The 27,978-nt window shown below is 37.9% G+C and overlaps 1 protein-coding gene across 2 annotated transcripts; it reads left to right on the forward strand.

Moving 5' to 3' along the window:
* Positions 1-3,101: 3,101 nt before the first annotated feature.
* Positions 3,102-26,097, forward strand: LOC111398759 (CHD3-type chromatin-remodeling factor PICKLE-like). Of its 2 annotated transcripts, none has more exons than XM_023025840.1 (13): positions 3,102-3,241; positions 3,320-3,401; positions 13,758-13,955; positions 15,272-15,422; positions 15,510-15,615; positions 15,790-15,864; positions 17,879-17,940; positions 18,047-18,123; positions 18,409-18,536; positions 22,958-23,447; positions 23,729-23,855; positions 25,235-25,308; positions 25,435-26,097. In XM_023025840.1, exons 3-13 carry the CDS (start codon positions 13,791-13,793, stop codon positions 25,831-25,833), a joined length of 1,854 nt encoding a protein of 617 aa, XP_022881608.1. In that variant the 5' UTR covers positions 3,102-3,241; positions 3,320-3,401; positions 13,758-13,790; the 3' UTR covers positions 25,834-26,097. The 2 variants fall into 2 exon arrangements, with proteins under 2 accessions (XP_022881608.1, XP_022881609.1); XM_023025841.1 differs by having other exon boundaries at positions 15,513-15,615.
* Positions 26,098-27,978: the final 1,881 nt, after the last annotated feature.

Consider the following 27,978-nt stretch of genomic DNA (forward strand, 5'->3'; position numbering starts at 1 on the left):
ACGAATGATAATGCAAATGTCGCCACTCTGAACAAACTTACTTGAGAAATGCCTGCCCTGAAAGCAGTACTAAGTCCTTACATTTTCATTCCATCATAGGATTTACATTAGTATTACAAATTCATCCAATTTACAACTGGTTTACATTCAGTAGCGGCTCATAATAAAAAAATTGTACATTTTCATTACATCATAAAATGCTCAATCCCATTTAATTCTTGTTCCAAAAGCAACATAATTAGGTACCTATCAAATTGGTATTAGAGCCACCATTCTTAAAATTTATGGCTAGTGACGAAAATAAATTGTGAGATCGATTGGGAAGGATTGAAGAAAGGATGGAGGAGATCCACATTGAATTGCAGTTGGGGTTCGATGATTAACTTTCGAGAAGCTGTCTCACTCCAGTTTTACACGTAATTTTTAGATGCATTGATTGAATTTTCCTTCCTTTATCTATATATGCTGGTGTCTTTATTCAATTTTGAGTCTTCCTTTCACTTTTTCTGCACTGTTGCTTGCCAAATGTAACCATTTATGCCACCTAGATGTCCTTCCAATGTGAAAGCCTATGGAGGCTTATCAATCAGCCTCCCCTCAAAATTCACCATTTCCTTGAGCTGAAAGTTTAGTTTATCAACTTCAAGACCTAGTTTGGTTTGAATTGGATCAACCTATTGCACCAACAATGCCGATCTGTTTTTCATTACGCATGAAATAATTGAAATAATTGGTATCTCTTATGAAGCGTCTGGGATGAATATCTAGGGTTATTTGTTTTCTAGTCATTAGAAGTTTCTAGCAACTGAGACACGGGTAAATGTATATTTATAAAGAAACTTATCTACAAGGATTCTGAAACCTGACGGAGTGGGGGTAAATAGATTATGAATAGCACTGTGTTGAAATAATCAATAAAGCTGTGAAATAACATTGTGGGTGTTTTGATATGAAAGATGAAATTTATAATGAGAAGAGGAGGTTGAGTTACAGCAACAATTGTCATTGTGATTCAAGAACATTCCTTGTGGAGACCTGACTCTGAAGAACTTGAGTATGGAGAATATATCTCATCAAGGTGTAATTACAGTTATGAATATTTGAACAAAGGAAATTTATTTGTCATACAAGTACTATTTTTTTTGTACGTTTAAGGTAGACGAGCATGATTATTGAATTAAATGGAAATTTAGACCAAATAAAAATAGGTGACATCCTGAAAAGAGAGCATATTCAGGGAAACTTGGCTTCTTTCTGAGACTTATGCTGTTAATCCTGATTTGTACAACAACTATTGAGCTGTCACTGATGAATTTAGGCCTCTGGAAGGGAGAGGCTGCATGATGATAATTTTGGGAAGAACCAATATTTATCACACAGCCTTGCTTCTCAATATACCTGATATCATGAGTTCAATCTCCAAGTCTTTTCAGAAAGTTTACGAATATGAATTTGGAAAAATTGTGTAATCCTTGTGTAATAAACAGAAAGGATTATTGTTTTTGCACTCAGATATGCAATGCTTGAAATGGTAAAATAAAGTTAAATATAAGAAATATATAAATTGAAACAAATCTTGAAAAGGTAAAGAGAACAAGAATTAGACTGAGATGAGATTTTGACCTCATAAATAGTTCTTCAAGACAAGCAAGAAGTATTTTTGGCGATTACCCATTGTGCATGTGATAAAGCGAAATTGAACTTGGGAGTTGTTCTGGTGTATATGTACTTCTACTGTTGTACATATATTGATTTGAAAGTTTGGGTTATGGGGATATGTATCTTTTTATTAGACACGCACGCTTTAAAGATTTTTTTGTGTCACTTAAATGTAAGCTGTACTCACTTTACAGCCAACTTAGTAAGAGCAAATGAGTTGATCTTTTGTCACGGGAATTTCAAAAACTTTATATCAGAAATTAATAAGGGGTTAGAGATGTCGGAGGTTGATGGATAAACTCCCAATTAATGTGTACTCACTGAAGTAGAAAATTTGGCTCCTTCCAAGTTAGCAAGCTCAAAGACAAATCTCTTCATCGACGATCTATTGAAAATGCCTTTCTGCATAATGCCTCCCCATCTTTCTACTCCTCCCTGCGCTTGTACTGTATCTGCCCTCCCCTTTTTGGTCACTCAGAACTACACTGTAGCATCAAGGAAATGATCCTTGTGGTTATTTTTTGGACAATGTGAGATTGATATTTCTGTTCTTTTGTTCAACTTTGCCTCATCATTGGTATTACGTTTCGTTCAGTGCCTCGAGCTTCATTGCGTTTCTTTCCACCCATATTGTAAATGATATCTCATAAAGAGCTTCCAATTTTAACTTTGACGGATGTCGTATCTCAACTCGTTTCATTTTATTTGCCCTTCATGAAGTTTCTTTCCACCCATGTTATAAATGATACCTAATAAAGAGCTTCGAATTTTCACTTTGACAGATCTTGTTTCTCAAAATTTTTTAGTTTTATTCTCCCTTAAAAGGCATAAAATTCGTTACAAAGGGTAACTTTCACTTCCTTGAGCTCTCTTAAAATTCTCAATTGAGATACTACAAGCAGTGATATCACCCTATCCAGCATTATCTTCGATCCTGAAATCATGGAAATAGTGTAAATAGCAAATTGAGAGGAAGTGGTTCAGCTAAATTCAAAGAGTGGGTTAATTATAAAGGATTAAGAACCTGTGTTGTCTGAGTGCGGAGACAACTCTTAATAGAGCTGAGTAGGAAAGTAGGATAATTATGGGATAAAGCTTTTTTTGGTTGGGTTGAACCTCGACCACATGTTCAATGCTGCTAAGCAACCAAGAGAATCCACAGCTGTTTATTCACATCACAATGCATACTGGTATGTATGCCCTTCTTACAAGTGCACATTTGGCACTTTGAAGTGCATTACACGTGGCCACTTCTGGTCTAGATCTTTGAAGGATATCTCCAGTTTACAAGTGTCCATGATGAACGTCCTTGCCCAGGCTATTGCTATGTGGTGATTTAGCTAGTTTTCTTGTATTTCCTCGATTCATAAAAATAAATTAGCAGCCTTTTCAAATTGGGAATAAAGAAATCATTTTTTACCCGATTGATAGTAGATTGTTTTTCTTGCTGAGCTGTTTTGGTTCTGATGTAGGAAGAACTGGATGATATCATAAGATATGGCGCAAAAGAGTTATTTGCTGATGACATTGATGAATCGGGAAAATCACGACAGATTCATTATGACGATGCTGCAATTGATAGGTAATTTTTTTCCTCTATTATGTTTTTTGATAGTAACCAATTTATTTAGTTTCACAATTGAAGTTATTTTAATGTTAGATTACTTAACCGAGAACATGTTGGAGACGAAGAGGCTACGCTGGAAGATGAAGAAGAAGATGGATTTTTGAAGGCTTTTAAGGTTCATGATTTTCTCTGACGTCATTTCTTTTGTTGTTTGTCTTGCCAATAATTATTAAGTTGTAGAATCACATGACCAATTATGTGTTTTTCCTATCCTTACATGCCATTTTTCATTAACAGGTGAAATTTTCACCTTAAAATATCCCAAAATACCATTCTTCATCTTTCTCGCCCTTGTCCATGGGCTTTTCTCTCGGATTTCTATAGTTACCATAATATCCGTGCTAAACCCATTCAAGTTCATTTGTAGATCTACATCTTCTAAGGAAGGTGTGTGATTTTACCCTCTAAATTGTACCATCTAATATGTATGCATCTTCCATGGATATGGATCTACAAATTCATGCAAGTCCATTTGTTGATCTACATATTGGATCTTGTGTCCTACATCAGTCTCCTTAGTAGGATTCACATCTTCCTTGGAATTTGTACATCTACAAATCAACCCAATTCCATCAATTGAAACTAGAAGAGTGCAAAAAATTATGTTGATGGGCCGTCGAACATGTCTAGTAGTGTCGAGCAAATTTTTTACCATTGAGTCGGCAGACAATGTTTGGCGACATGGGCACTGGCATGATAAGTGGAGAAGATGGAGATATAAATGCTGAGAAGTTGTAAATACATTGATGAAGATGTCCATTTAAAAAAAAAAAAAATTAAAATGGACATTACAGTTAAAATTGCTATTTTAACAAAAGTTTTCATAAGTTGATATATCAATTTGTCTTCGAAATTTTTTTTGAGAGGTGGCCTCTTGAAAGCTGACCATATATATATATATATATATATTTTAATAAATATTGAAGTACTATCACAGTCTCGGGGTGTTTTTAGGATTTACCAAATAAGGATAGAGGGGGGGTTATGATTACCTTATCATGATTTCAATGAAAATAAATAAATACAACGAAGGGGACATATACCTATCCACTGCTATGGCATGAAGTTGTTGGGGTAGGTGAACGAGACTACACTTTTGATAGAAACATTGCTCCCTTTCCTTTATAGTTAGTAAGTCAGCTACCTACTTTCCCTTACGATAGATATAGGAGCAGTGTCACGATCGAAGGAGATTAGGTGTCTGATCTATTTGAGGATAGCTTGGATAGACCACGAACCTCCGCTAAATGTGATGCAATGAATGTGATAAGCCTCCCATTAGATTAACTTATTCTAGAAGGATCAGGAAGAAGGGGGAACCAGCTGGAAGGAGGCATAACCGATTCTGTTACAAGCAAGTGGCTCCACAAGAGACTATATATAGCAGTAGGAAGAGAAGCAATAGGCAGGCAATAGTGAGAGTTGAAAGGGAAAGTTGTATCTCGTTCTTTATCTTCATTTCAGTTTACTTTCCATTCACAGATTCAATAAAATTCTTCAATTGTTAAGTTCCTTTAATTGGAGTCCTAACAAATTGATATGAGAGCGGTTGATTTTGATGATACAAAAGAAGGTAGACAATAGGATGGAACTGATCGAAAGGAAAATGGAGGAGTGGGAAGGGGAGATGCAACGCCTTCTAGGATTGGAAAAATCAATAGAACAATTGACCCAGAGCATGGCCAAAATGTTGCAATCGATGGAAGAAACCAGAAGAGCAATGACGGTACTCTCCAACCCAAAAAATTATCTGAACAGAAGTAAGGAAGGAGACGGGACCAGCAGTAGTTGTGAAAAGGCTATGCAACATAACAAACTAGAGAAGTCCATCGAGAATCATTGTATTGTGGAAAAAGGGAAGTGGCCAGGAAGAGTAGGGGAGGAGAGTTATGGGAAATCCACTGTTACCATGCCCCAAAATAGAGAAGAGGACGCTGGCGGCGGGTGTGAAAACTGGAAATGCTCGTTTTCTGCGGGGAAAATCTGGATGGATGGTTGTTCCGAATAGAGTGATACTTCGAGGTGAATGGGTTAATTGAACGAGAGAAACTGGGGGCAATGGCAGTGAGCTTGGACGGTGATGCAGTATCATGGTTTCAGTGGACGGAGCCGTGATCACCTATCCTTTCCTGGTAGCAATTACTGTTGCGCTGTAGGTCCACCTAGGAAGGAAATCTATGCGAGAGTTTTTTGGCCATCAGACAAAGCGGCATCGTAGCAGAATTCTGTCGCGAGTTCGAACAGTTAGCCGCACCGTTAAGGGAGTATCGGATGAAGTCCTTGAGAGCACGTTCATAAATGGATTGAGGCCAAATATAAGGGTTGAGATAAGATTATTAGGCCCAAATGGTTCGGGCCCAATTATGGAAATAGCCCAGAGGATTGAAGATAAGAACCTAGTTGTTAGAAGTATTCAAGAGCCTACTGCCAAAATCGTAAAACATAATCTACTCCCAGTCCGATTAGAACTAAGGAGGTTCGAGAATTTTCCCCACTAAAACAATTACTGTTGGAGAACGACCGGCTGCTGCCCAGCGAGAAATTCTGGTAAGACGCCTAATTGATGCAGAGTGGCAATCAAAATGGGAGAAAGGGTTGTGTTTCTGGCGTGATGATAGATATACTACGAGACATGTCTACAAGAATCATGAATTGCGGGTCGTCTGGTGCATGAAGATTATAGTGAAGAGTGGGAGGGAGCTGGCCTCTTTGTAGAAGAGCAGCTGCTGGAGGTAGGGGATAAGGTAGAACTATCCCTGAATTCGATGGTTGGACTAACTACACCGGGGACCATGAAGTTGCGAGGGACAATAGGTCGCGAGTAGTAGTGCTGATTGACTGTAGGGTAACCCACAACTTCTTGTTCCTAGAATTGGTTTAGCAACTAGGCATTCCGATCACAACTACAACCAGCTATGGAGTGGTAATGGGTACATGAGAATTGGTGAAGGGAAAAGGGATATGTAAAGGGGTGATTCCGGAAGTGTAAGGGACAACCGTAGTTGAAGATTTTTGCTGTTAGAACTGGGTGGTACAAATGTAATATTGGGAATGCAGTGGGTGGGTACTTTGGGGAATATGGAGGTCAACTGGAAACTCCTGACCATGTGCTTCCATATGGGGAACGCACCAACAACACTAAAAGGAGACCCCCTCCTTCACGAGGCCGATGTGTCCCTCAAGGCATTGGTAAGAGCCCTATAGCATGAAGGCTAAGAGGTTTGGGTAGAACTCGGAACTCTCACGGGGGGAGGGAGCTGGCCTCTTTGTAGAAGAGCAGCTGCTGGAGGTAGGGGATAAGGTAGAACTATCCCTGAATTCGGTGGTTGGACTAACTACACCGGGGACCATGAAGTTGCGAGGGACAATAGGTCGCGAGTAGTAGTGCTGATTGACTGTAGGGTAACCCACAACTTCTTGTTCCTAGAATTGGTTCAGCAACTAGGCATTCCGGTCACAACTACAACCAGCTATGGAGTAGTAATGGGTACATGAGAATTGGTGAAGGGAAAAGGGATATGTAAAGGGGTGACTCCGGAAGTGTAAGGGACAACCGTAGTTGAAGATTTTTGCTGTTAGAACTGGGTGGTACAAATGTAATATTGGGAATGCAGTGGGTGGGTTCTTTGGGGAATATGGAGGTCAACTGGAAACTCCTGACCATGTGCTTCCATATGGGGAATGCACCAACAACACTAAAAGGAGACCCCCTCCTTCACAAGGCCGATGTGTCCCTCAAGGCATTGGTAAGAGCCCTATAGCATGAAGGCTAAGAGGTTTGGGTAGAACTCGGAACTCTCACGGCAAAGGAAGATGAGAAACAAATAGTCAGCTGCTCGCTGGGATTATGCAGGTCTTGCAGCGTCATTGGCAAATCTTCGAGGAACCAAAAACCTTGCCCCCAGTGCGAGACACTGATCATTCGATCACATTACAGGAAGGAGTAGAATCGATCAACGTGAGACCCTACATGTATCCTCATGTGCAGAAGAATGAAATTGAGAGGTTGGTGGGGGAAATGCTAGCCGCTGGAATAATTCAACCCAGTACTTAGCCCGTTTTCCAGCCCGGTGTTACTGGTAAAGAAGAAAGACGGCAGTTGGAGGTTTGCGTAGATTACAAAGCTTTGAACAAGGTGATTGTCCCTTATAAATTCTCGATTCCTGTCATAGACGAGTTACTGAATGAACTTCATGGGGTAAATATCTTTTCGAAGCTGGACCTGAAGGCGGGGTACCATCAAATTCGAGTTTGGAAGGATGATATAAGTAAAACAACATTTAGGACTCATGAGGGGCATTATGATTTATGAATTTCTGGTGATGCCGACGCGCCAGCAACTTTTCAATCGTTGATGAACCAGGTGCTAAAAAAAAAATCTGAGGAAATTAGTGTTGGTATTTTTTGATGATATTCTCATATATAGCAAGGACTTAGCAGCCCATGAACAACATTTGGAATTGGTTTTCACGTCCTTAACAACTCACCAATTAAGTGCAAACGCAAAGAAGTGCTTGTTCGCTCAACAACAGCTTGAGTACCTGGGACATTTGGTGTCATCAAAAGGGGTGGCGGCTGACCCAAGTAAGATTGAAGCTATGGTACAATGGCCGACCCCTAGAAACCTGAGGGAGCTCCAAGGATTTTTGGGGTTGATTGGGTATTAACGAAGGTTCGTGGCAGGTTATGGTACTATTTCATGGCCGCTTACACAACAGTTGAAGAAAGATGCTTTTGGATGGACACCCGAAGCGGAGGCTGCTTTTCAAAAACTGAAGCAAGCTATGGTTACCGTTCCAGTGTTAGCACTTCTAGATTTTTCTCAGCCATTCATCATCGAAACTAATGCATCGGGATATGGGTTGGGTATTGTACTCATGCAAAAGGGGCAGCCCATTGCCTATTTTAGCCTAGTTTTGTTGGCCAAATCTCAACTAAAGTCATTCTACGAAAGGGAGTTAATGGCCATTATGCTAGCTGTCCAGAAATGAAGGCATTATGTTTTGGGTCAGAAATTCATTGTATGCTCTGATTAACGAAGTCTGAAATATCTCTCCTAGAGCAACGAGTAATACTGGCCGACATCCAACGTTGGGTAACTAAGTTGGGGTATGAGTTCGAGATTCATTATCGCCCCGGACTAGAAAATAAAGCTGCAGACGCCTTGTCGAGGGTCTCGCCACAGGTTAAACTCTCTTCTCTTGCCTTTCCACTAATTGTGGATGTACAGTTGGTGACGAGTCAAGTCGATGCCGATCCCCGGTTGTGAAAAATTAAATAGGAGCTGCAAGAGGACTAGACTCTCATCCTTGTTATTCGTTAGAGCAGGGCTAGTTGTTGTACAAGGGCCGTCCGGTGCTTCCTTGTTCATCATCCTTGATTTCCCCACTCTTAAAAGAGTTCCATTGCAGCGCAATAGGGGGCCATTCTGGTTTTCTTCGCACTTATAAGCGGCTAACAAGTGATTTGTTTTGGAAAGAAATGAAGGACATTAAGCGATTTGCGGATGAGTGTCCAGTTTGTCAATAGAACAAAAGCCTGGCATTATCTCCAGCAGGTCTCCTTCAGCCGCTGCCTATTCCTCAACAATTTGGGAAGATGTTTGCATGGATTTTATTGAAGGGTTACCGAAATCAGGGGGATTTGCTCAATACTGGTTGTCGTCGACCGATTAAGCAAGTACGGTCATTTTATACCACTCAAACATCCTTTCACTGCGCCAGTGGTTGCACGTGTTTGTGAAAGAAGTCATTAAGCTCCATGGTGACCCACGCTCAATTGTGTTAGACCGAGACAAGACTTTTGGACAGAAATTTTTGGATTGCAGGGGACTTTTCTTCGTTGAAGCACAGCCTACCACTCTCATACTGATGGGCAAACAGAGGTAGTGAACCACTGTATTGAGGCGTATTTGAGGTGTTTTACTTATGACAAGCCACGCAGCTAGAGTAATTGGTTACCCTGGGCTGAATATTGATACAATACTACGTTTCATGCTTCGACGAACACCACACCATTCCATGCTGTATATGGACATGATCCTCCTACTCTTGTCTGCTTTGGATCTCAGTCTGCAAAAGTCTCTGCCATGGAACAACAGTTAAGTGTCCGAGATGCCCTGTTAGAAGAACTTAAAACTCACCTCATGTGTGCTCAGATAAGAATGAAACTTGTTGCTCGTCGTGAGGTCCAATTTAATGTAGGTGACTTGGTGTATGTTAAACTTCGCCCATATCACCTCCGTTCCTTGGCCAAAAAGTCTAATGAGAAGTTAGGGCCTCGATACTTTGGCCCATTCAAGGTTTTGAAACGTATCGGGATGGTGGCATATCTATTAGAGCTGTCCCCCACAGTAGCTAGTCACCTCGTCTTTCACATAGCTCAGTTGAAGGTGCTGGGGTCAAATGAAACTTGCCAACAGATACCACCCCACCTGCAAGATACCTTGGAGTGGCTAGTTGAATTGGAGCAGGTCCTGGGAGTTCGACCTTATGTAGCAGGGCACCCTACTAAGAATGAAGTTCTGATCCAATGGAAAGGTCTCCCTGATTCTGAGGCTTCTTGGGAAACTGCGACATCCATCGTCCATCATTTTCCCGATTTCCACCTTGAGGACACGGTGTCTTTGGAATCCGAGGGTGATGATAAGCCTCCCATTTGATTCACTTATTCTAGAAGGATCAGGAAGAAGAAGAACCAGCTGGAAGGAGGGCATTACCGATTCTGTTACAAGCAAGTGGCTCCATAAGAGACTATATATAGCAGTAGGAAGAGAAGCAATAGACAGGCAATAGTGAGAGTTGAAAGGGGCAGTTGTATCTCGTTCTTTATCTTCATTTCAGTGTACTTCCCATCCACAAATTCAATAAAATTCTTCAATTGTTAAGTTCCTTTAAGTGGAGTCCTAACAGAATGACACCAGAAGAATACGCCTTTGTCCATAAGCTGAGGGACCAAGTCAATGTTCAATAAGGATCCCATCAAGAATGGCCCATAGCTTCTCCTTGAGTATAGGACAAACACCATAGGAAGAGAAAAGTGTACAAATACATCGTCTAGAGTGATCCAAATGAAACCACCACTAGCAAAATTATCCGACGCATTCATCAATGTTGATTTTGTAGGATCCCACCATTAGAGCGTGCCATGAAACGAGGAGAAGGTAGGTGTGGGTGAGAGCAATACCAATAAAATGATGATATCCAAGTTCCCTCGCCAATGCACGAACTGAAATAAACGGCTCATGTAAAGAAAGGAAATAGCCTGAAATACTTGCCATATGAACCTGTGATGCTCCATAGCTGTACCCTGGTATTTCGCTTCATTCCTCGCAATTGATAAGAACCAAAGAATGAAAAAACGAATGATAATGCAAATGTCGCCACTCTGAACAAACTTACTTGAGAAATGCCTGCCCTGAAAGCAGTACTAAGTCCTTACATTTTCATTCCATCATAGGATTTACATTAGTATTACAAATTCATCCAATTTACAACTGGTTTACATTCAGTAGCGGCTCATAATAAAAAAATTGTACATTTTCATTACATCATAAAATGCTCAATCCCATTTAATTCTTGTTCCAAAAGCAACATAATTAGGTACCTATCAAATTGGTATTAGAGCCACCATTCTTAAAATTTATGGCTAGTGACGAAAATAAATTGTGAGATCGATTGGGAAGGATTGAAGAAAGGATGGAGGAGATCCACATTGAATTGCAGTTGGGGTTCGATGATTAACTTTCGAGAAGCTGTCTCACTCCAGTTTTACACGTAATTTTTAGATGCATTGATTGAATTTTCCTTCCTTTATCTATATATGCTGGTGTCTTTATTCAATTTTGAGTCTTCCTTTCACTTTTTCTGCACTGTTGCTTGCCAAATGTAACCATTTATGCCACCTAGATGTCCTTCCCATGTGAAAGCCTATGGAGGCTTATCAATCAGCCTCCCCTCAAAATTCACCATTTCCTTGAGCTGAAAGTTTAGTTTATCAACTTCAAGACCCACTTTTCAACCCTGTGCACATGCCCCTTTTCATGACGTGCAAGGCTCAAGAACACTGTCATGTTGAACTAGTACTCTCTGGTAGACAATAAATCCATAAGAGGACTAGAAAACAATGGATCCACAGATGATTAGTAAAGGAAATGTGAAAGCCTATGGAGGCTTATCAATCAGCCTCCCCTCAAAATTCACCATTTCCTTGAGCTGAAAGTTTAGTTTATCAACTTCAAGACGCACTTTTCAACCCTGTGCACATGCCCCTTTTCATGACGTGCAAGGCTCAAGAACACTTTCATGTTGAACTAGTACTCTCTGGTAGACAATAAATCCATAAGAGGACTAGAAAACAATGGATCCACAGATGATTAGTAAAGGAGCTCAAAACCATTTTCATGAAGCAATGCATTGGCCTCAATCTTTGAAAGCCTATCCAACATGTCACGAATAACTATCAAGCCATTGTAATGTTATTTTTGGCGGGCAAAGTTCACACTCTACTTGTGTATGATCATCAAGTTAAGCAATAGATTCCTAAGGTTAGGGGCTGATGTATTGATGTTGTGAATGAGTAATTGCATTGTTAAATCACCATGATTTTCTCCGTTGTCCTTTATGATATAACTCTTTGGATCCCAACTTTAAGCCAGTAGCATAATCCCCACTGAAACCCTACCCACATTGGGATTCAATAGCAACACAGAGAGCCAGAGGGTACAAGAACTTAGAATACTGAAAATATTGACAGAGCATAGTTGAACTTGTGGCAGAAATCGCATTTGACATATCCCAATAGAACCCTCATGGATTCACCTTTCATAGTAGTTGCGCCGTTCCCTTCGTCGGCTTCCCAAAATCTTACCTGGTCCACATCATCCCTGACCGTGAAAACTTGGCAGCTCTTTATTCTTGTATTGGCATCCCATCAAATACTTATCATCACATTAGAAGCAAACACACTTTTCTTGATTGTGCTAGCTTCAAATTGATGACGAGTTGAAGGGTTCTGGAATATTGTACAACCGGTGATTTTGGAGGAATTCAGTGGGGTTCATGGATCGAAGGAGGTTGTGTGGTTTGAAGGTGGGATATTATGACCTTCCCGATGATATCCTGTTTAAGGACTATTTTTTTCTTGCTGAGTGTCCCTTCTTATGTGGCCGAAACCTGAAGTGTTCGAGCATCCCTTCTGCACGAAATTTTAAGTGCCTTGGCGACCAAAGAGGGCCATTCAGTACCGTTGAGCAATCCTTGGGTTTGCATGGTTTTTTTAATGCTTATCCTAACATGAGAATTACTCGATAGCTCGGAGACTTTCTCACCTTTGCTGCCTCTACTTCAACTATTCAGCCATGCTTCCCAGTCTTCGTCACCAGCCCAGACCTGTAGCTTTCTATTCTTGCAAAGATGACCTACCAAGTATTTCTCATGGCAACTTAAACATAGCATCCTTTCCCTCTTCGATTGGAGTTCTGCATCAGAAAGCCATTTGATAGGTGGTTGGCGGAGATATATTGATGGAGGATGAAATGAATTTGGTATCTGATTGCAGCTGGTGATTGGGGCTCTATCTAGATAATTGGCCTTCCCCTCAGTTTGGGATCTGCTGTAAGCTGTGCAAGGAAGTGGTTTCTTTCTTCCACCCCTAGCCATTTTCATTGTGCCGGCCAGTTCATTAGGATTTATCACGTGAGTTTTAGTTACAGATTGGAGTCATTTGTAAAATGGCCCGCCAGAATCAGCTCTAAATGCATTGGTGAGGCTAATGTCTTGAGTTGATGCCAGCATTCCTCCTTCCCAATTCCTGATTTTCCCATCTGTTCATCATCAAATCGAACTTCTCAATCATGAGCTCATTAGCTACAGGGTCGTCACATGTATCTTGGAAATTTAGATCTCATTGGCTCTAAAACGGGCTGCAGTTCAATTTGGATCTTTGCTATCCTTTCTTCAGCCCCTTCCCAATTGATCTTCTAATTGCTTTTCCTCATTTGCCAATAATTTCCCCTAATAGTTGCTTGGATACCAATTTGATTGGTACCTTTTCTTTTCTCGCTTACTTAAAATCTTACCCACGCTCTTAGATCTCTGGTCAAGATCCCATAGGATCTTACTAGATTTGGTTAAAAGCATCTAACATAAATGGTATCTCGAAATCTTGTCTGTTTTTATTGGTGGTTATCACCAGGTTTTGCCAAATGCATCACGTAACAGAATGTAATTTAAATCCTATGGAATTTAATGGATGATATGAATATAGTAGTGAGATATTGGACAAAAAACTTGACAAATATTCGAATTTCAGAGTATACTAATAAAATCTCATTTTGTTGCATTTAACATATGAGACTTGCTGCTGTTATTCACTTTTCATGCTGGAGGCTATCTTCGTATTATTATCTTTTAGTTCTTTTTTACTGTTGGGCCTTTATTTAGAAGAAGTTTAATTCACGTGTATGTCTCAGGTAGCAAATTTTGAGTATGTTGATGAAGCAGAAATGGCAGCGGAAGAGGAAGCATCAGCATCTCCAGAAGAGAATAAAGCCTCGATAAACAATTCTGATAGAGCAAGCTACTGGGAGGAATTCTTACAAGATAAATACGAAGTGCAGAAAATTGAAGAATATAATGACATGGGCAAGGGAAAAAGAAGCCGTAAACGGGTATGTTTTGGTGTGCTCAAGACATTTTTTCCTTATAGGAGTTACTAGGTTGCTTAGATGCTTAAGGTAAGAGTTGAAAATGAAGTGAATTATTGATTGTCGTAAAAACCCTTATGCCCTCGTTCCAGTCCTCCCTCCCAGAGGAATATGTGCTTTGATACTGTGTCCAATTCAGAAATTTCGTTCTATACATATGACCATCAACAAGAAAAACAAATGTGATAGCTAGATGATGGACTTCTTTTCTAACCTTCCCTTTCTTCATGCAGAGTTCTATTCCCGTTATAATAATGGAGACATAATCATAGAGCGTCCTTTAACGATAGCATATGTATAAGGATTAATGTAATTAGATGTGAAAAAATATGTACACTGGCTATATTTTAATACGAACCTTGGGGGCTGCTAAGGAAAACTCAGGCAGAGTTAATTTACAGTATGGAAGCCACTCTTGTCAGAGCCAGGTTTTGATCCTGGGACCTGTGGATTATGAGCCAATCAGTCCCAGATTGAGATTCAGACTGTGAGTGGTTGCTTTGAATCTGCAAATGATATAAGGTGGAGAGGCGGTGGTGTTTTGATGATCTGAAATTAGAAGATGATTTGCACCTAAAGGAGAAGAGAGCCATAGCAGGGAAGGAAGAATATTTTGGATTTCCCCAGTATTTTTATGCTTCATTTTTTCAAGATATTTGGACTGTCCCAGGTTTATATTGAGAATAAGGAGTTGATAGTTGCATTTTGACTGGTAGCTGAAACTTCAGTAGGGGATACTTTGTAGCTTTAATGTCATAATACTTTGCTATTGGTGGTTTTGTCACCCCATATAAGACTGGTAATATAACTCAACCCTATTTGTAATTCATTGATGGATGACGGTGCAACACTGCTATGTGAACCAGAAAGTAAACTATGGAAATGGAACTCAATCCACAGCTTGATCTTCAAATTTACTGTTGGCTTGGAATAAATCCCTTGTAGCTCAAGTTGAGCACAAGTTAGACTTGTCCCTTTCAACTTACCTTGGAAGTCCCCTCTCAAAAAACAAAGTTCTAAATTATAAGAGGAATGCTAGAGTAATCCAAAGAATTTGATTTATCCCAAGTTAAGGTGTCACTTATCCAATAAACCTGAAACTTTTGAAGTGTAGGGATACAAATCAGATGTGGATGGAGATAAATGTACCATTTCGTGTTCATGCATTTCACCTTTCTATTCCGTGTAGGATGAAAAATGCGTTAAATTTTTGTCAAGCGTCATCTGCTTGTTTGGGCTTTTTTTCTCACTTATCGAAGCAAGATGTATACTTTATACAGATGGTATCTGTTGAAGAAGATGACCTTGCTGGTTTGGAAGATGTGAGCTCTGATGTAGAAGACGATAACTATGAAGCTGAGTTGACTGATAGTGAAACAACTGCAACTGGAGCTGCAGCAGTGAGAAAACCTTACAAAAAGAGAATCCGCGGTATTGCTCAATACCAATTTTGTTAGTTGATTTCATGAATAAGGTAATAACATCTAACTGTTGCTCCATTTTCTTAATTTTTATCAGCAGAGACTTCAGGACCACTTCCTTTGATGGAAGGTGAAGGAAGATCCTTTAGAGTATTGGGATTTAATCAAAGACAAAGGGCTGCATTTGTGCAAATTTTGATGAGGTTGCAGTTTTATTTTAGTTTATTGCATTTCATCCCCGCATCTCTTTTCATACCCTCCCTCCCTCCCTCTTGTTTTTATTCTCACCCTTGTGTCTTCACTCTGTGACACAGATGTGCATCTAAAAATTCTCTCTTTTGCAGAGAATGATATAAGCCATCTCAATTGTTTTATAGGTTTGGCTTAGGGGACTTTGATTGGGCACAGTTTACACCTCGTCTAAAACAGAAGACTTACGAAGAGATTACAGAGTATGTGATTTTCTCTTCACGTTTTTTCCAATTAGCTACACTCATAAAAACATCTGAGACTCATTCTTTGCAATTGTCATTTGCATGCTTTTAGAAGCTGCGATCTCATCATTTTTTTTTATTTATTATTATTTTTTATTTTTAAATCATTTCGACTTGAAAATTATGTGTCCATCTCTGCTATGTTTCCAATTACTTTGTTTGGCTTTTAACCTCATCTTCCAAGTATAAATTTGTACGTGACGTCGAGATTGGATTTTGTGATTGCTGTAGTTTGTGTTTATCGGAGAGTATATAGGTTCATGAAGTACATATTCAAATTGGATTTTTGATACATGATTTAGAAGCAGCTACCTAATCAATGTGCTTGTTTAAGGATGAACATGGAAACACAACTCTAACACGCTTACATGTGATTTTGTAGAAAAGTAGGACATAGACACATTGATTAAATTAGTAGTAAACTATTTTATTATTTCCTTAATATTTGTTTCTCATTAAAAGTAATACCCATTATCATTTTCTGTGAAAGTATAACCAGAAAGAGAAATAGAAACGTAATGCTCCAAAAAAATTTGTGGAAGAGTTTTATTTAGAGTTGGCAAAAGAGATGTTCTGAAGATGTATATGAATAACTTGAGAAAGAGAAGTGCAAATTAATGGGCCTACTGTGTATGAGAATGTATGTATATGTGCTGCAATTAATGGGCCAAAACTTGAAGGCGTTCAAGACAAAAGTACCATGTACCCAGCTTTAAATATGTAATTATGCATTTCGCTTCCCCTCTCCAGACTCAGCCACCTCCCATTTTTCTTTCTGCGAGTCTCATCATACAAACTCACAAATTCAGTTTTTTCATCGGACCATCATCCCCAACTCCATTTTTCCATCCACCTAGTCTCTGTCTCTCTCCATCTCTTAGTGGATGTTAGATTCGTGGAAACTTCTTCGTATTTTTTTAGATTTGGCATATCGGCAGCAAGTGGTTGACATGTTTTGATATTTAAAAGAATTACACGCCGCCTAGTGTGTCTGACACTTGTTGGGCACTGACATTCAGAATGAGGTGTGTGTAGACCTAAAGGAGCTCAATTTGAAAGAGCAATGGATCCCAAAGATCAAGTTCCAGAGAGAGGGTCCAACTTGATGTGGTTGCAAAATGTCTGATTTTGTTGAACTTTTTGTAGATGTCAGTTGGATTGATGTAGTTGAAAAGAGTATTCATGTAGCAGAATTTAAGGTTATTGAGAATAAGGCTGAGCTTTATGTGTTTGTGTATAGAGTTTCGAACTCCCTCAAGAGGAGGATCAACTGAAGGCTCAGTGAACTGTGAGGATTTCCAGAGAATGAAACTTCTGATATTGTTTAATATTTGCGAAGTGTTTTTAAGACATCTGAAAAGGAAAATATTCCATTTACCTGAAATCACAATATATTCCAAGCATTCTAGATACCTACTGAGACCAAAACAAAAAACTTACAATTAATGGCTGTGCATCCAAAGTGAAATAACATTCAAATTTTGACTGGCACAAAAGTACGTCAGCCTGAAGGTCTGCTGCACTTGGATGAGATTTTCTGGCACATAAGCTTGATACTTCAGTCCACCAGAAAAACTGTAGGGCGATTGATTTTACATTGGATTCTTTTTCAGCAAGTTAAGTCATTTTTCGTTTTGAATCTATTTCAAAAAAATAGGACCTCATCCACACTTTCTTGTCATTACTTTAGAGATTTGTTACATGGTAGCACACCAAATCAGTCCCAAACTAGCTAATCCAACTAGTACTCTGAAAGTTTAGTCTTTTGTGTTGTGTGCTTCCTCCATGCATGCATGAATTTATCACTAACACTGATCTTCTAAATTACATGTAAAGGCATGATTTAGCTCAGCATTAATTGTAACCACCTGAAATTTTTGAATCATGGTGGTCAATAAAATTCATTGTAGATGAGCATGTGGTCACTTGCATCAGAGATCTGTTCTAAATTGTTGTGATTCTATGTAATCAGTTATGGGAGGCTTTTCATGTCACACATAGCTGAAGATATAACCGATTCACCAACATTCTCAGGTGATTACTTTTATTCTAAAGTTTCCTCGGCCATGTGCTGATTCTTCTATGATTTCTTAGTGGTTCAAAAATAGATTAGTGATTGCATAACTTCTTGTGGGTGCAGATGGTGTTCCCAAAGAGGGACTTAGTATACAGGATGTACTTGTTAGGACAGCTGTCTTACTTCTTATCAGGGACAAAGTAAGTTCGATATCCTGCAGTGAGATGCCTCAAATCTCTGTCTTAGAATATTTGGTATTTTGTTTTTCTAGAAATATAGTTACCTGTTCAATCTTTCAATATCTCAATTCTTGTTTATGAAGATGAAAGCTAACTTTTATTACTTTCCTTCTCGAACCTGAATATGCATGCTACTGGGTTGGAGGCATGTGTAGCCATGTTTGTTCCTTAAATAGAACTTTTGAGTGGATTAAATATTTCATCCCCTTACGTCCTGAATTTATTAGACTGTCTGTCTTTTCACAGGTGAGAGCTTCATTGGTGGTGAGTTCTACCCTTTTTGCAGATGACATTATATCCCGTTATCCGGCATTGAAATCTTTAAGATTTTGGAAGGAGGATCATGATAAGGTGCTGCTACAAGCAGTATTGAAGTATGTTCCCTTCCTGTTCCTACTTCTACTCTTTGTTATTTAATTGAAGTTTCATAACAATTCAAAAGGAACTGGAGTGTATATTCACTGGGCAAAAGGTTTGGAATGTCAGAGAGTTAGTATTTAGTTGGATATTTATGAGAATAGGTCCTTAAGGATGCCATCTGATGCAATATTAAAGAGATATTATGATATTTATTTTCCAATTTTGATGTTTATTCTAGGAAACATAATAAGTGTGTTTTGATTTCGTTGATTTTAGAATAATTTCCTGCTTAAATTGACACTACTTAAAACCCTATATAAAGGGGTCTTTTGTGTGGTAATAAATCAACTTTTGAATGAATAAAATTTGATATTTTCTCTCCTATTTCCTCTTCCCCCTCTTCTTCTTTCTTACCCCTCCTTTCTCTTCTTCTCTTCTTTTTCCCCTTCTCTTATAATTCTCCTATTACATCCGGCGTCAATATGGTATCAGAGCAAGTCATCTCCTTTGGCCAAACAAAATTCTCTTCAAAATTTCAGCCTATAAAAACTGCTCTCAACCACCCAAATTTCAGCCTTGGTTAGCAGCCCAAAAAAGAGAGTCTATTGTTCATACGTACTGTTCACGCCCCAGATTTTTGGCTTTAAAAAAAAAAAAATATTCCTTTGCTGCATTCTTCTCACTGCTGTAGTGGAAACCTCCGTGGCTAAATTTTTTAGTCCCAACTCAATACCACACAGTTGACCACTTCATAGAAAAACCATAGCTTATATATACCTATGATGCTCTGATTTGGGTATGGGTACATATTTAAGTGTCGAATATTTCATTTTTTAAAATTTAGGATATGGGGACATGGATAAAAAGAGTCAAAATTTTGGATACGGGTACGTGGGTACGTTTTTCAAATTTCAATTCTCCTTTAATTATTTTTTATTTTTTATTTTTAATTCATAGATACCATGAAAAATACTTTAAATTTTTATTTTTATTTTTTTTCTAAGATTCTGTATTTTCTGAATAGTGGCCAAGGTTTGGGGCTTCTTTTTGTAAAATTGGGCCTCTTACTTGAGTCCAAACAGTACCTAGGAAAACTTAACCCTAATCTTGTATGAAAAGCTATTTATTGTTTATTAGACTCCACATCTTATGCCCATTTTATTAGTCTGACCCAAATCCTCTATTAAAACCCTATTTCTCTCTCCCCTCACCTCATTTCACAGCCGTTCTTCCCATCAAGCAAAGAGGACGAATGGGTTGTAAAATCCGAGTAGGAAGCAGGATTTGTATTCAAGTCCCACACCTATCCCTGCAAGGGTCCTTCTCGATTCCGTTCTCCAGTGTAGGCGAGCACGCGACCCAATTTTTTCTGGTGGCGCAGTCGTTTTCAGCCTTCTAGGTTGCCGTGTCCGGCTGATTTTTGCTGTGTCCACCCCATATCCCGCATTCGTATCGCGTCAGGTCGACACGGAATGGCGAGTTGGAGCATCACAGATATATACATCCCCTAACACTCAACCCAAACTACCAACCCACTTTTTACACCCATTGCCCAAGCCCATCACACACATTCCAGCCCACTTAACATCCCATATTCCAGGGACTATTTTCCAAACTCTATTAGACCACAAGCCCACATCGTTACCCATGCATCAGCCCACCTGAACAACAAAATCCACCCAACTGAGGCCCATAATTCAAACCCAAACCAATCCATCAGCTTCCTAAAGCAGCAAGCGCTACCGGCTGCTGCAATCTTGCTGGCAATCCACCTCAATCGTCACTTCCACCATCGATCGAATCAACACCAGAAACATTCCAGTAGCTGATGCCTTTCTCTTCCCCAATTCCATTCCCTGAACTATAACCCCACATACAATCCCTCCATTATAAACTCTACCAAATCCATACCACAACACTCCAGCATTATCCCCTTGCCAGTCAACAAACCCATGTCAGTACCATCATCCCAACTCTCGCCGGCAACCACAATCAATGCCCAGCTTCCCGCCATGAAGACTACCGATGCAGACGCATCCAGTAGCAGTCTACAACTTATGTTCTCTGTTTGGGCCTTTGTTTTCAGCTATTATTCACTTGGTTTGAGCCTCAGCCTTCAGTTTGTATTTTGATTTGTTTGATTTGAGTACACACACAAAAAAAAAAAAAAAAAAAAAAAAAAAAAAAAAAAAAAAAAAAAAAAAAAAAAAAAAGGAAAAAAAAAGAAAAAAGAAAAGAAAAGAAAAGGAAGAGAAAAAGAGAGAGGAAGGGGGAGGAGAGAAGAAGAAGGGGAAGAGGAAGAGGAAATAGGCCTCCTTGGAGTATGAAGTTCCAATCTACCTTGTCGGAGTCGAGTTCTCCCAGTCGGGGAGAAATGATGAAATATTAAAGAGATATTATGATATTTAGTTTCCAATTTTGATATTTATTCTAGGAAACATAATAAATGTTGATTTCGTTGATAACAGAATAATTTACTACTTAAATTAACACTATTTTAAACCCTATATAAAAGGGTCTTTTACGTTGTAATAAATCAACTTTTGAATGGATAAAATTTGATATTTTCTCCCCTATTTCCTCTTCCTCTTCCCCCTCCCCCTCTTCTTCTCTCCTTCCCCCTCCTTTCTTCTCTTCTCTTTCTTTTCCCCTTCTCTTATAATTCTCCTATTACATCCGGCATCACCTTCCCTCACCTATTCAAGCATCTAGAGAGAAAAAATAAAAAATACAATAAATAAAATTTTATAGAGGTTGCTGTGGTGTAAGGAAATCAATTTGTTTGAGATGTGATGTTCAGAAGAATTGGCAGAATTTGGAACTGGAGTACCAGCAGTTGCTTGCTGAGCTCTGTAGTGTTGACAGTCCCTGCCAAGGACTGCTTGATTTAGAAGGGAATAAGGGGAGGCCTGTACTCTCATTTAATCTTTCTATCTATTACTATTAGGGTGGCAGAATGTGTCTTTCCCTTGGAAAAAGATATGGGAAAGTTACCTCTAAAAAACTTGCATGTTTTTATTAACTACAGCTGGGAAGGCAATTCGAGGGCTGATAACATGAGAAGCGGGAGATAATGTAGGCCGTAGCGTCTTATCTAGTGACTCTGAGCTATGATTTTTTGCTGCTTCATTTGTTTGGGTATCTAGGCAATGCCTGGGAATTTGTGCGAGCTATTGAAGAGTTGGTATCTCAAGGACACTAGGCTGGTTTGGCAAGCCTGGGTAGTCTGTTGCTGCCTGATGTGGACTTATTCAGTATGAAGGTGTACTATCTAGGTGTGGAGTGTCATAAGACTCATAACTAAATATGGTAAAAGTAATCTATCTATATATGGTACAATTATAATAATAATATAGCAGTAATCTTCGACGATCACTTTAATCTTATTTAATCTCACTAACATGGAGTACCTCATAGGTCTTTACAATGTGCAGAAATCTCATCATGGGCCTAAACAATGAAAAAAAAATCTCGAATGTGAGAGTAGGGGATCACACAATGAATGGCAAGCTCAAAGAAAGGGATTGCAGAAAGCACCTTTCTTTTAGAAGGGGTTGAAAGGGACTGAATAGTCACTTCTGAAGCTGAACAGCTCACTACTTTACCTATTATTTTCTGAACTTTACGGGAAATTGTTTTATGTTCAGAATCTTGAATATATATTTATTTGATAATATTTGATAGTTTCTAGTGCACACTCCCTTTCTATAACATTCTAGTCCACTTGGTATGATTTTGTCCACTTTGGACCTAGCCCATATGTTTTTATTCTTGGGCTTTCACTCAAAAGGCCACATACCTATTGGATGTTGTCCTTTCACTTATAATTCAGTCCCACTTTCCTTCCCCAGGCGATAGGAATTGTTCTTATAAATTTTTTTATTTTTCGAGGAGTGAAAATTATAAAGATATAAGAAAAATAATAGTGCTGCCTATCCTGAGATGCAATTTAGTATGGCTTCAATTGTGGGTCGGTCAGTACAAAACATGGGTAGCATACTAGATATTTATTTATTACAAGTATGTTTTCTTTCAATTGTCTTTTGGATATATAATATCTGTTGAAATTTGAAGCAGCTAATGGTAGATTTGATCTAATATACCTTTTGGTAACATATCATGAATTATGGGCCCGTTTTAGCATGACTTTTGAGAAGCTAAAAGGAGTTTTTGAGACTTAATAGTTGCTTTTGGACCCTATTTGATTAATTTTATGAAAGTGTTTCTTCTAATTAGAAGAGCTTCTAAAGGAAGTTGATCCAATGTGACTTCCTCTAAAAGCACTTTTTGAAATAGGAAGCTCTATTAAAAATTATTTTCCAAATAAAAATTAAGGTAGCTTTATCATGAAGCTCTTCTATAGGAAGAAAAGGCCATGCCAAACAGGCCCTATTTCTACAACATTTTAGTTTGCTTTTATTTGTTGGTACTGTAGGCATGGTTATGGAAGATGGCAAGCAATTGTTGATGACAAGGACTTGAGAATCCAAGAAGTGATTTGTCAGGAGCTGAACCTCCCTTTTTTAGATCTTCATGTCTCAGGAGCCCTTCATGCACAGAATTCTGCTTTAGGATCTTCTCAATTGCAATGTCCATCTTCAGGGACTTCTCAGGCTCAAGTTTCTGCTTCAGGCGTTCCTCACACACATGGTCTTTCTCCAGAATTTTCTCAATCACAAAGTAGTTTGAACTTGGGCCATGTTGAAGCACCTGGAAATCAGACTAAGGGAACCAATAGTGGGAATGGTCTTGAAGGAGGCGTTGCACATGGAACTACAGATACTGCAGCTCCTACACAAGTTTCTCAGGATCAGTCCATGCAATATCATTTTAGAGAGATGCAAAGAAAACTAGTTGAGTTTGTTAAGAAAAGGGTGCTGCTTTTAGAGAAGGGACTTAATGCAGAGTACCAGAAAGGATATTTTGTAAGTTCTTTAAAAACTCTTCTAATTATATTATTAGTGGAAAAGTTTTGGGGAGATCTTAATATAGTTGATACGATTTTCATGCCTCATCTGTAATGGATGCACTTGAAAGCAACTTTCACTATAATCTCTGCTTGAAGTACAAGGGGAATGTTATTATTTAGACTGCATTTCATTGGAAGTGTTCGTTGTAATTTTATAATTCCTATTTTCTTTTCTTGAAATAAAAATGTTGTTTTTTTCTACTCAACTATATTTTCTAAATAATATGATTGTCTCAGGATGACGAAAAACCAAATGAAATTCTGGATGATGAAACCGGGGAGAAGGTTGCGGGCACGCCAAATCCAAATTTTGATGAATTGGATACCCAAATGATTGATCAGTTGCCTCTGGTTGAAATGATTTGTGAGTGTAGCTACTTCTGGAAGTAATTTGTCTGGAATATTGACAACTATACAATAACAAGTCGATTCAAAAGTTGAGAAAATCAACTTTTGAATTTGTCCTCGACTTGTGCATAAACAACTAGTTTTGAGAAATACCACATGGTTCAAGATTGCTTGAAGAAATGCATTATAGCTGATGTGTAGGGCTTTATTTTAGTATGAATTTCCATGTTTTGTTATGTGATGACTGTTGAGAGTGAGAATGTGAAGTAATTGTTCATGTTGTACTTCTGTTTTATTTGTTTTATTAGTTCTCTTCCTTTTGATTAGTACAATTATAGTGTTGATTTGTGGTTTGGTTTAGACTGGATGAATTTTGAAAACTCTCCATTTTCGTCCATGGTTTTCTTTGTTTGCCTGTCTGTACAATTGGTTCGTATGTGCCTTTTGCCCCTAGGAAAACATGAACATGCTCCCCCACTTTTTTATCTCACATAATTGTCTGTCTTTATCTTAGAAATTTTTATTTCTCAAATACCTTCCTTTTGTTTTAATTTAATTGGAGTTTAGATCTCTCTGTTAGTTTTTCTGGAGTAGTAGTGATTATTCAATTGTTATAGTTTGATGTAGCTGTACCTTTTTTCCCAATAAAATTCTCTTATATGACTTGGAGAAATGCCCTTGACGTTTGCATCCTAATTTTGCTAATTCTAAAGCTTCTCACCTTCAACCCTATATATGTACCACCCTTTCCAACTGGAGTCTGAGAAACCTATTAATAGTTTTGCTTCACATTCTTGAGAATGCCCGTCTTCAGGAGATGTTGCTTCTATCGTCTTTTAGTGCAACAACCCCCTACTGCAGGGTGTTCACATTTAACACAAGTCCTAAATTCCTTTAGAGCTGTTCTCTTATCCATTTTCTTCTGTTACAATTTCTAAATATGTCACTCTTGAGTCTCTTAAGCCACCTTTAAGATACATGGAAGTTGAAACTCATCTTCCGTGGAAGCTTTCTTGAAATATTTGCAGAATTCTCAACCTTGTAAAGGTTGTTATAGTTGAATTTGGGGGGAGGAATATATAATCATTAGTAATCAATTAGTTTCCATGAGTTCCAGGAAGTTCCATGTGGCTTGGTTTAAAAATCGCTTATTTCTTAGAGAGGCCATTTAGAATGTTAATTGGTCTCATGAATTGGTAGTCGTTCGTGCTAAGATTTTATTGATTGATCGAAATGTTTTGCTTACTTCAGGATCTCAGTGAAGGTCAGTTATGTATATAATGAATATATGATATTTACATCAAATTTTGGGGTTACATGGGATTATGCAAGTTGTTTCTGTACTATAAATTAGCAGGGTAAATCCTGAATCCTTTCTTCCCTTTTCAAATGCAGCACAAGATGGGATTTATTCGGTAGTTTGTGACAACGAATCAGATCGCTTGGATATGGCTCGGCTCTATAATGAGGTAAATTATATGCTTCCAATCTTATTGGCAGTTGGATGTATTGCATTTTGCTTTGCATATTTTCTTGACCAATCTCGTCTGATAAGATGACTGGAGACTATTATCTGCTTTTCATTTTTTTTTTAGATATGCAAGGTAGTTATGGAAAATGCCCAAGATGCAGAAGCAGCATATTCAGCTAACAGACCAATAAGTTTGAAGGCAAGAACAAATCTTGCTTCTTTAGAAACGTTTGATCAGGAGATAAACCAAATACTTTTGGGTTCTCCTCCTCTGGATACGACTCCTAAATATGACAAGTCGGGAGTTGAACAACAAAGTTCATCATCTACACTTGCTGGAGATAATTCTGTGTCACCCATGAATGCCGATCCTCCAACAGAAGAACCAAACCTGGACAGAGAAATCAACAATCCTCCGGATAATGTGCATGTGCTAGAGTCGTGTTCAACTTTGGTTAGACCTGAATGTTCATCGAATGGAATCAGTGATATAGAAATGGACAAAAATCCGGAGGACAAGTGAAACCTGGCTCTGGGATCATCTTTCAAGATTAGATCTTCGCTGCATTTTGTCCGTTGAAAAATGCAGAGTTTATGAGCAATGTAGTAATGGACTAAAGATCAACATAGAAAACTTTGAGAATCGTGTTGGGTTGCTTTATATGTGGAATAATTTGTTTTTGTTGAATTGGGATTTAGTCATTTGGACCAATGTTCTCAAGTATTTGTTTATATAGACGACCTTTCTAGTTTAGAAAATGCGAAGTAGACCCTAGAAGTTTGTTTTCGATTTTAATTTATATATATATGTTTTTTTTTTTTTTTTTAAATTTTTAATTTTTATTTTTTTTTTTTTTTTTTTTTTTAAATTTTTAATTTTAATTTTAATTTTTTTTTTGGCCTACCTTTAGCATTTGCAAGGCTTGTTTCTTTGAAAAAGAAAAAGAAAAATGAAATTGTGAAGTATCTAACCTGTTTGGCCTCCTTTAAAATTCTTCAATTTAATTTAAAATTTTCTCCCCTCTATTTTCAAAGACACAGTTTTCAATAAAATAGTACCCCTGTTTGAGCCTCATTCTTTTTCAAAAAATACATTCTTAAACAGCATTTTGATATCATTTCAATCATACATTCTTCAATAAAATAATATTACACGTAAATTCAAAACTTTTTTAATCTTTTAACCATACATTTTTCATCAATACACTATTTAAAAATTCATTTCTCTTACAAAATGGGGCTCAAACAAGGGTAGCATTATACGCAAATCGAAAAATTTTCATTCTTTTATAAACATCTATTTTTCAAAAAAAAAAAAAAAAAAAAAAAAAAAACCCCTTAATCCCTCTCTTCTTTCCCTTATCACTTGGATTTTGAGCTGAATTTTAGGGTATGTTTGAGCCCCTTTAATTTTGAAAAATATATTATGGAATAGTAGATTGATAGAGAATGTGTGATTGAAAAAAAATTAAATTTTTTTTATTTGTGCGTAATATTATATTAATGAAGAATATGTGTTGAAAATAAGTAATGTAGAAAAAATAATGTGGTGAAATGTAAAATAATAGGTGACAGATATAAGCTTATTCTATTTTCTCGATATGTGCCCTCCCCGTAGTGGCTAGATAGCAATCTTTTTTTCTTTGCCTCCTGGGGCATAGTACAGTGGTGTAAACGATAGAAGTGAGGTTATCTCACGCTTTGCTGGCAGCCACAGTGTGAAAGTTCGATTCCTGAGCATGGAATTGGACTCTTTATAGGTACAGTGCACATTCCGCGATTTACCTCCCTCACAAAACTCTAGAGACGGGGCGGTGGAACCCTCAAGGTTGGGGTTCAACCTTTTTGTTTATTTATTTATTAGATAGCAATCTTTATGATGGCAAGGATAGAAACCTTCAATTTTGTCTTACCGAAGTAATAAATGCTATTATTTATGACTAATACCTACCTATTAGACAACCTAAAAAGGATTATCATTAGCATCCTTAGAATCTATGCTGTTTGAAGGGTTGTAGATGCAATGAAATAGGGAATGTGTTGTCTCGGGAGATCAGTTTTGAAATCTTCTTCAATAAAATTTATTTTTTTTCTTTTGAATTAGTGAATTGGATAGACGGTTCAATATGTAGAATAACGAATACACTTGTACGCGACCTGTGTACTTGCGGTGTATAATTTTAAGCGAACAAATGCATTAAAAATTTATGAATACTTAAAGATCACATAATATACGGTGGTATACTTCCTTCTTCTATCAGACTCTAGACAATTGACCATATGTCTAACTTATTTTCAATCTTTTGAAGGTCAAAATGCCACAAACTCATACAACCATTGCATATATAATTGTAGTGAAAAATAAATAATGTCAATTATTCAATAATTGAAATCACGAGTTAAAGTTCCATGATACAGGATTCATCGTAATCCTAGCGCAAAAAAATACTTAGATACTCATAATATTGGAATTAAACAAATAAAAGTTAAAAATCATCACCAATAAATTGACGGAATTCAATTAATTTTAAATTTCTTGCTCAATTATTGATGAATTAGTTCACAGAATTTCTTTTTGCTATTTGCTGCTTGTTTTTCCATCCTCTTCGTGTTCATCCTTCTGTGTTTACTTAATGTCTTTTTAATTGTGCAATCAATGTCTTCTTTA

This window comes from Olea europaea, chromosome 8 (assembly GCF_002742605.1).
Source record: "Olea europaea var. sylvestris chromosome 8, O_europaea_v1, whole genome shotgun sequence".
NCBI classification, from domain to species: domain Eukaryota; kingdom Viridiplantae; phylum Streptophyta; class Magnoliopsida; order Lamiales; family Oleaceae; genus Olea; species Olea europaea.

What these genes read in the sequence shown, in the direction of transcription:
- LOC111398759 (XM_023025840.1), top strand. Translation starts at nt 13,791, where the DNA reads ATGGCAGCGGAAGAGGAAGCATCAGCATCTCCAGAAGAGAATAAAGCC. An exon ending in TTACAAAAAGAGAATCCGCG is followed by an intron (nt 15,423 to 15,509) that starts GTATTGCTCAAT and finishes AATTTTTATCAG; the next exon opens with CAGAGACTTCAGGACCACTT. An exon ending in TGGCTCGGCTCTATAATGAG is followed by an intron (nt 25,309 to 25,434) that starts GTAAATTATATG and finishes TTTTTTTTTTAG; the next exon opens with ATATGCAAGGTAGTTATGGA.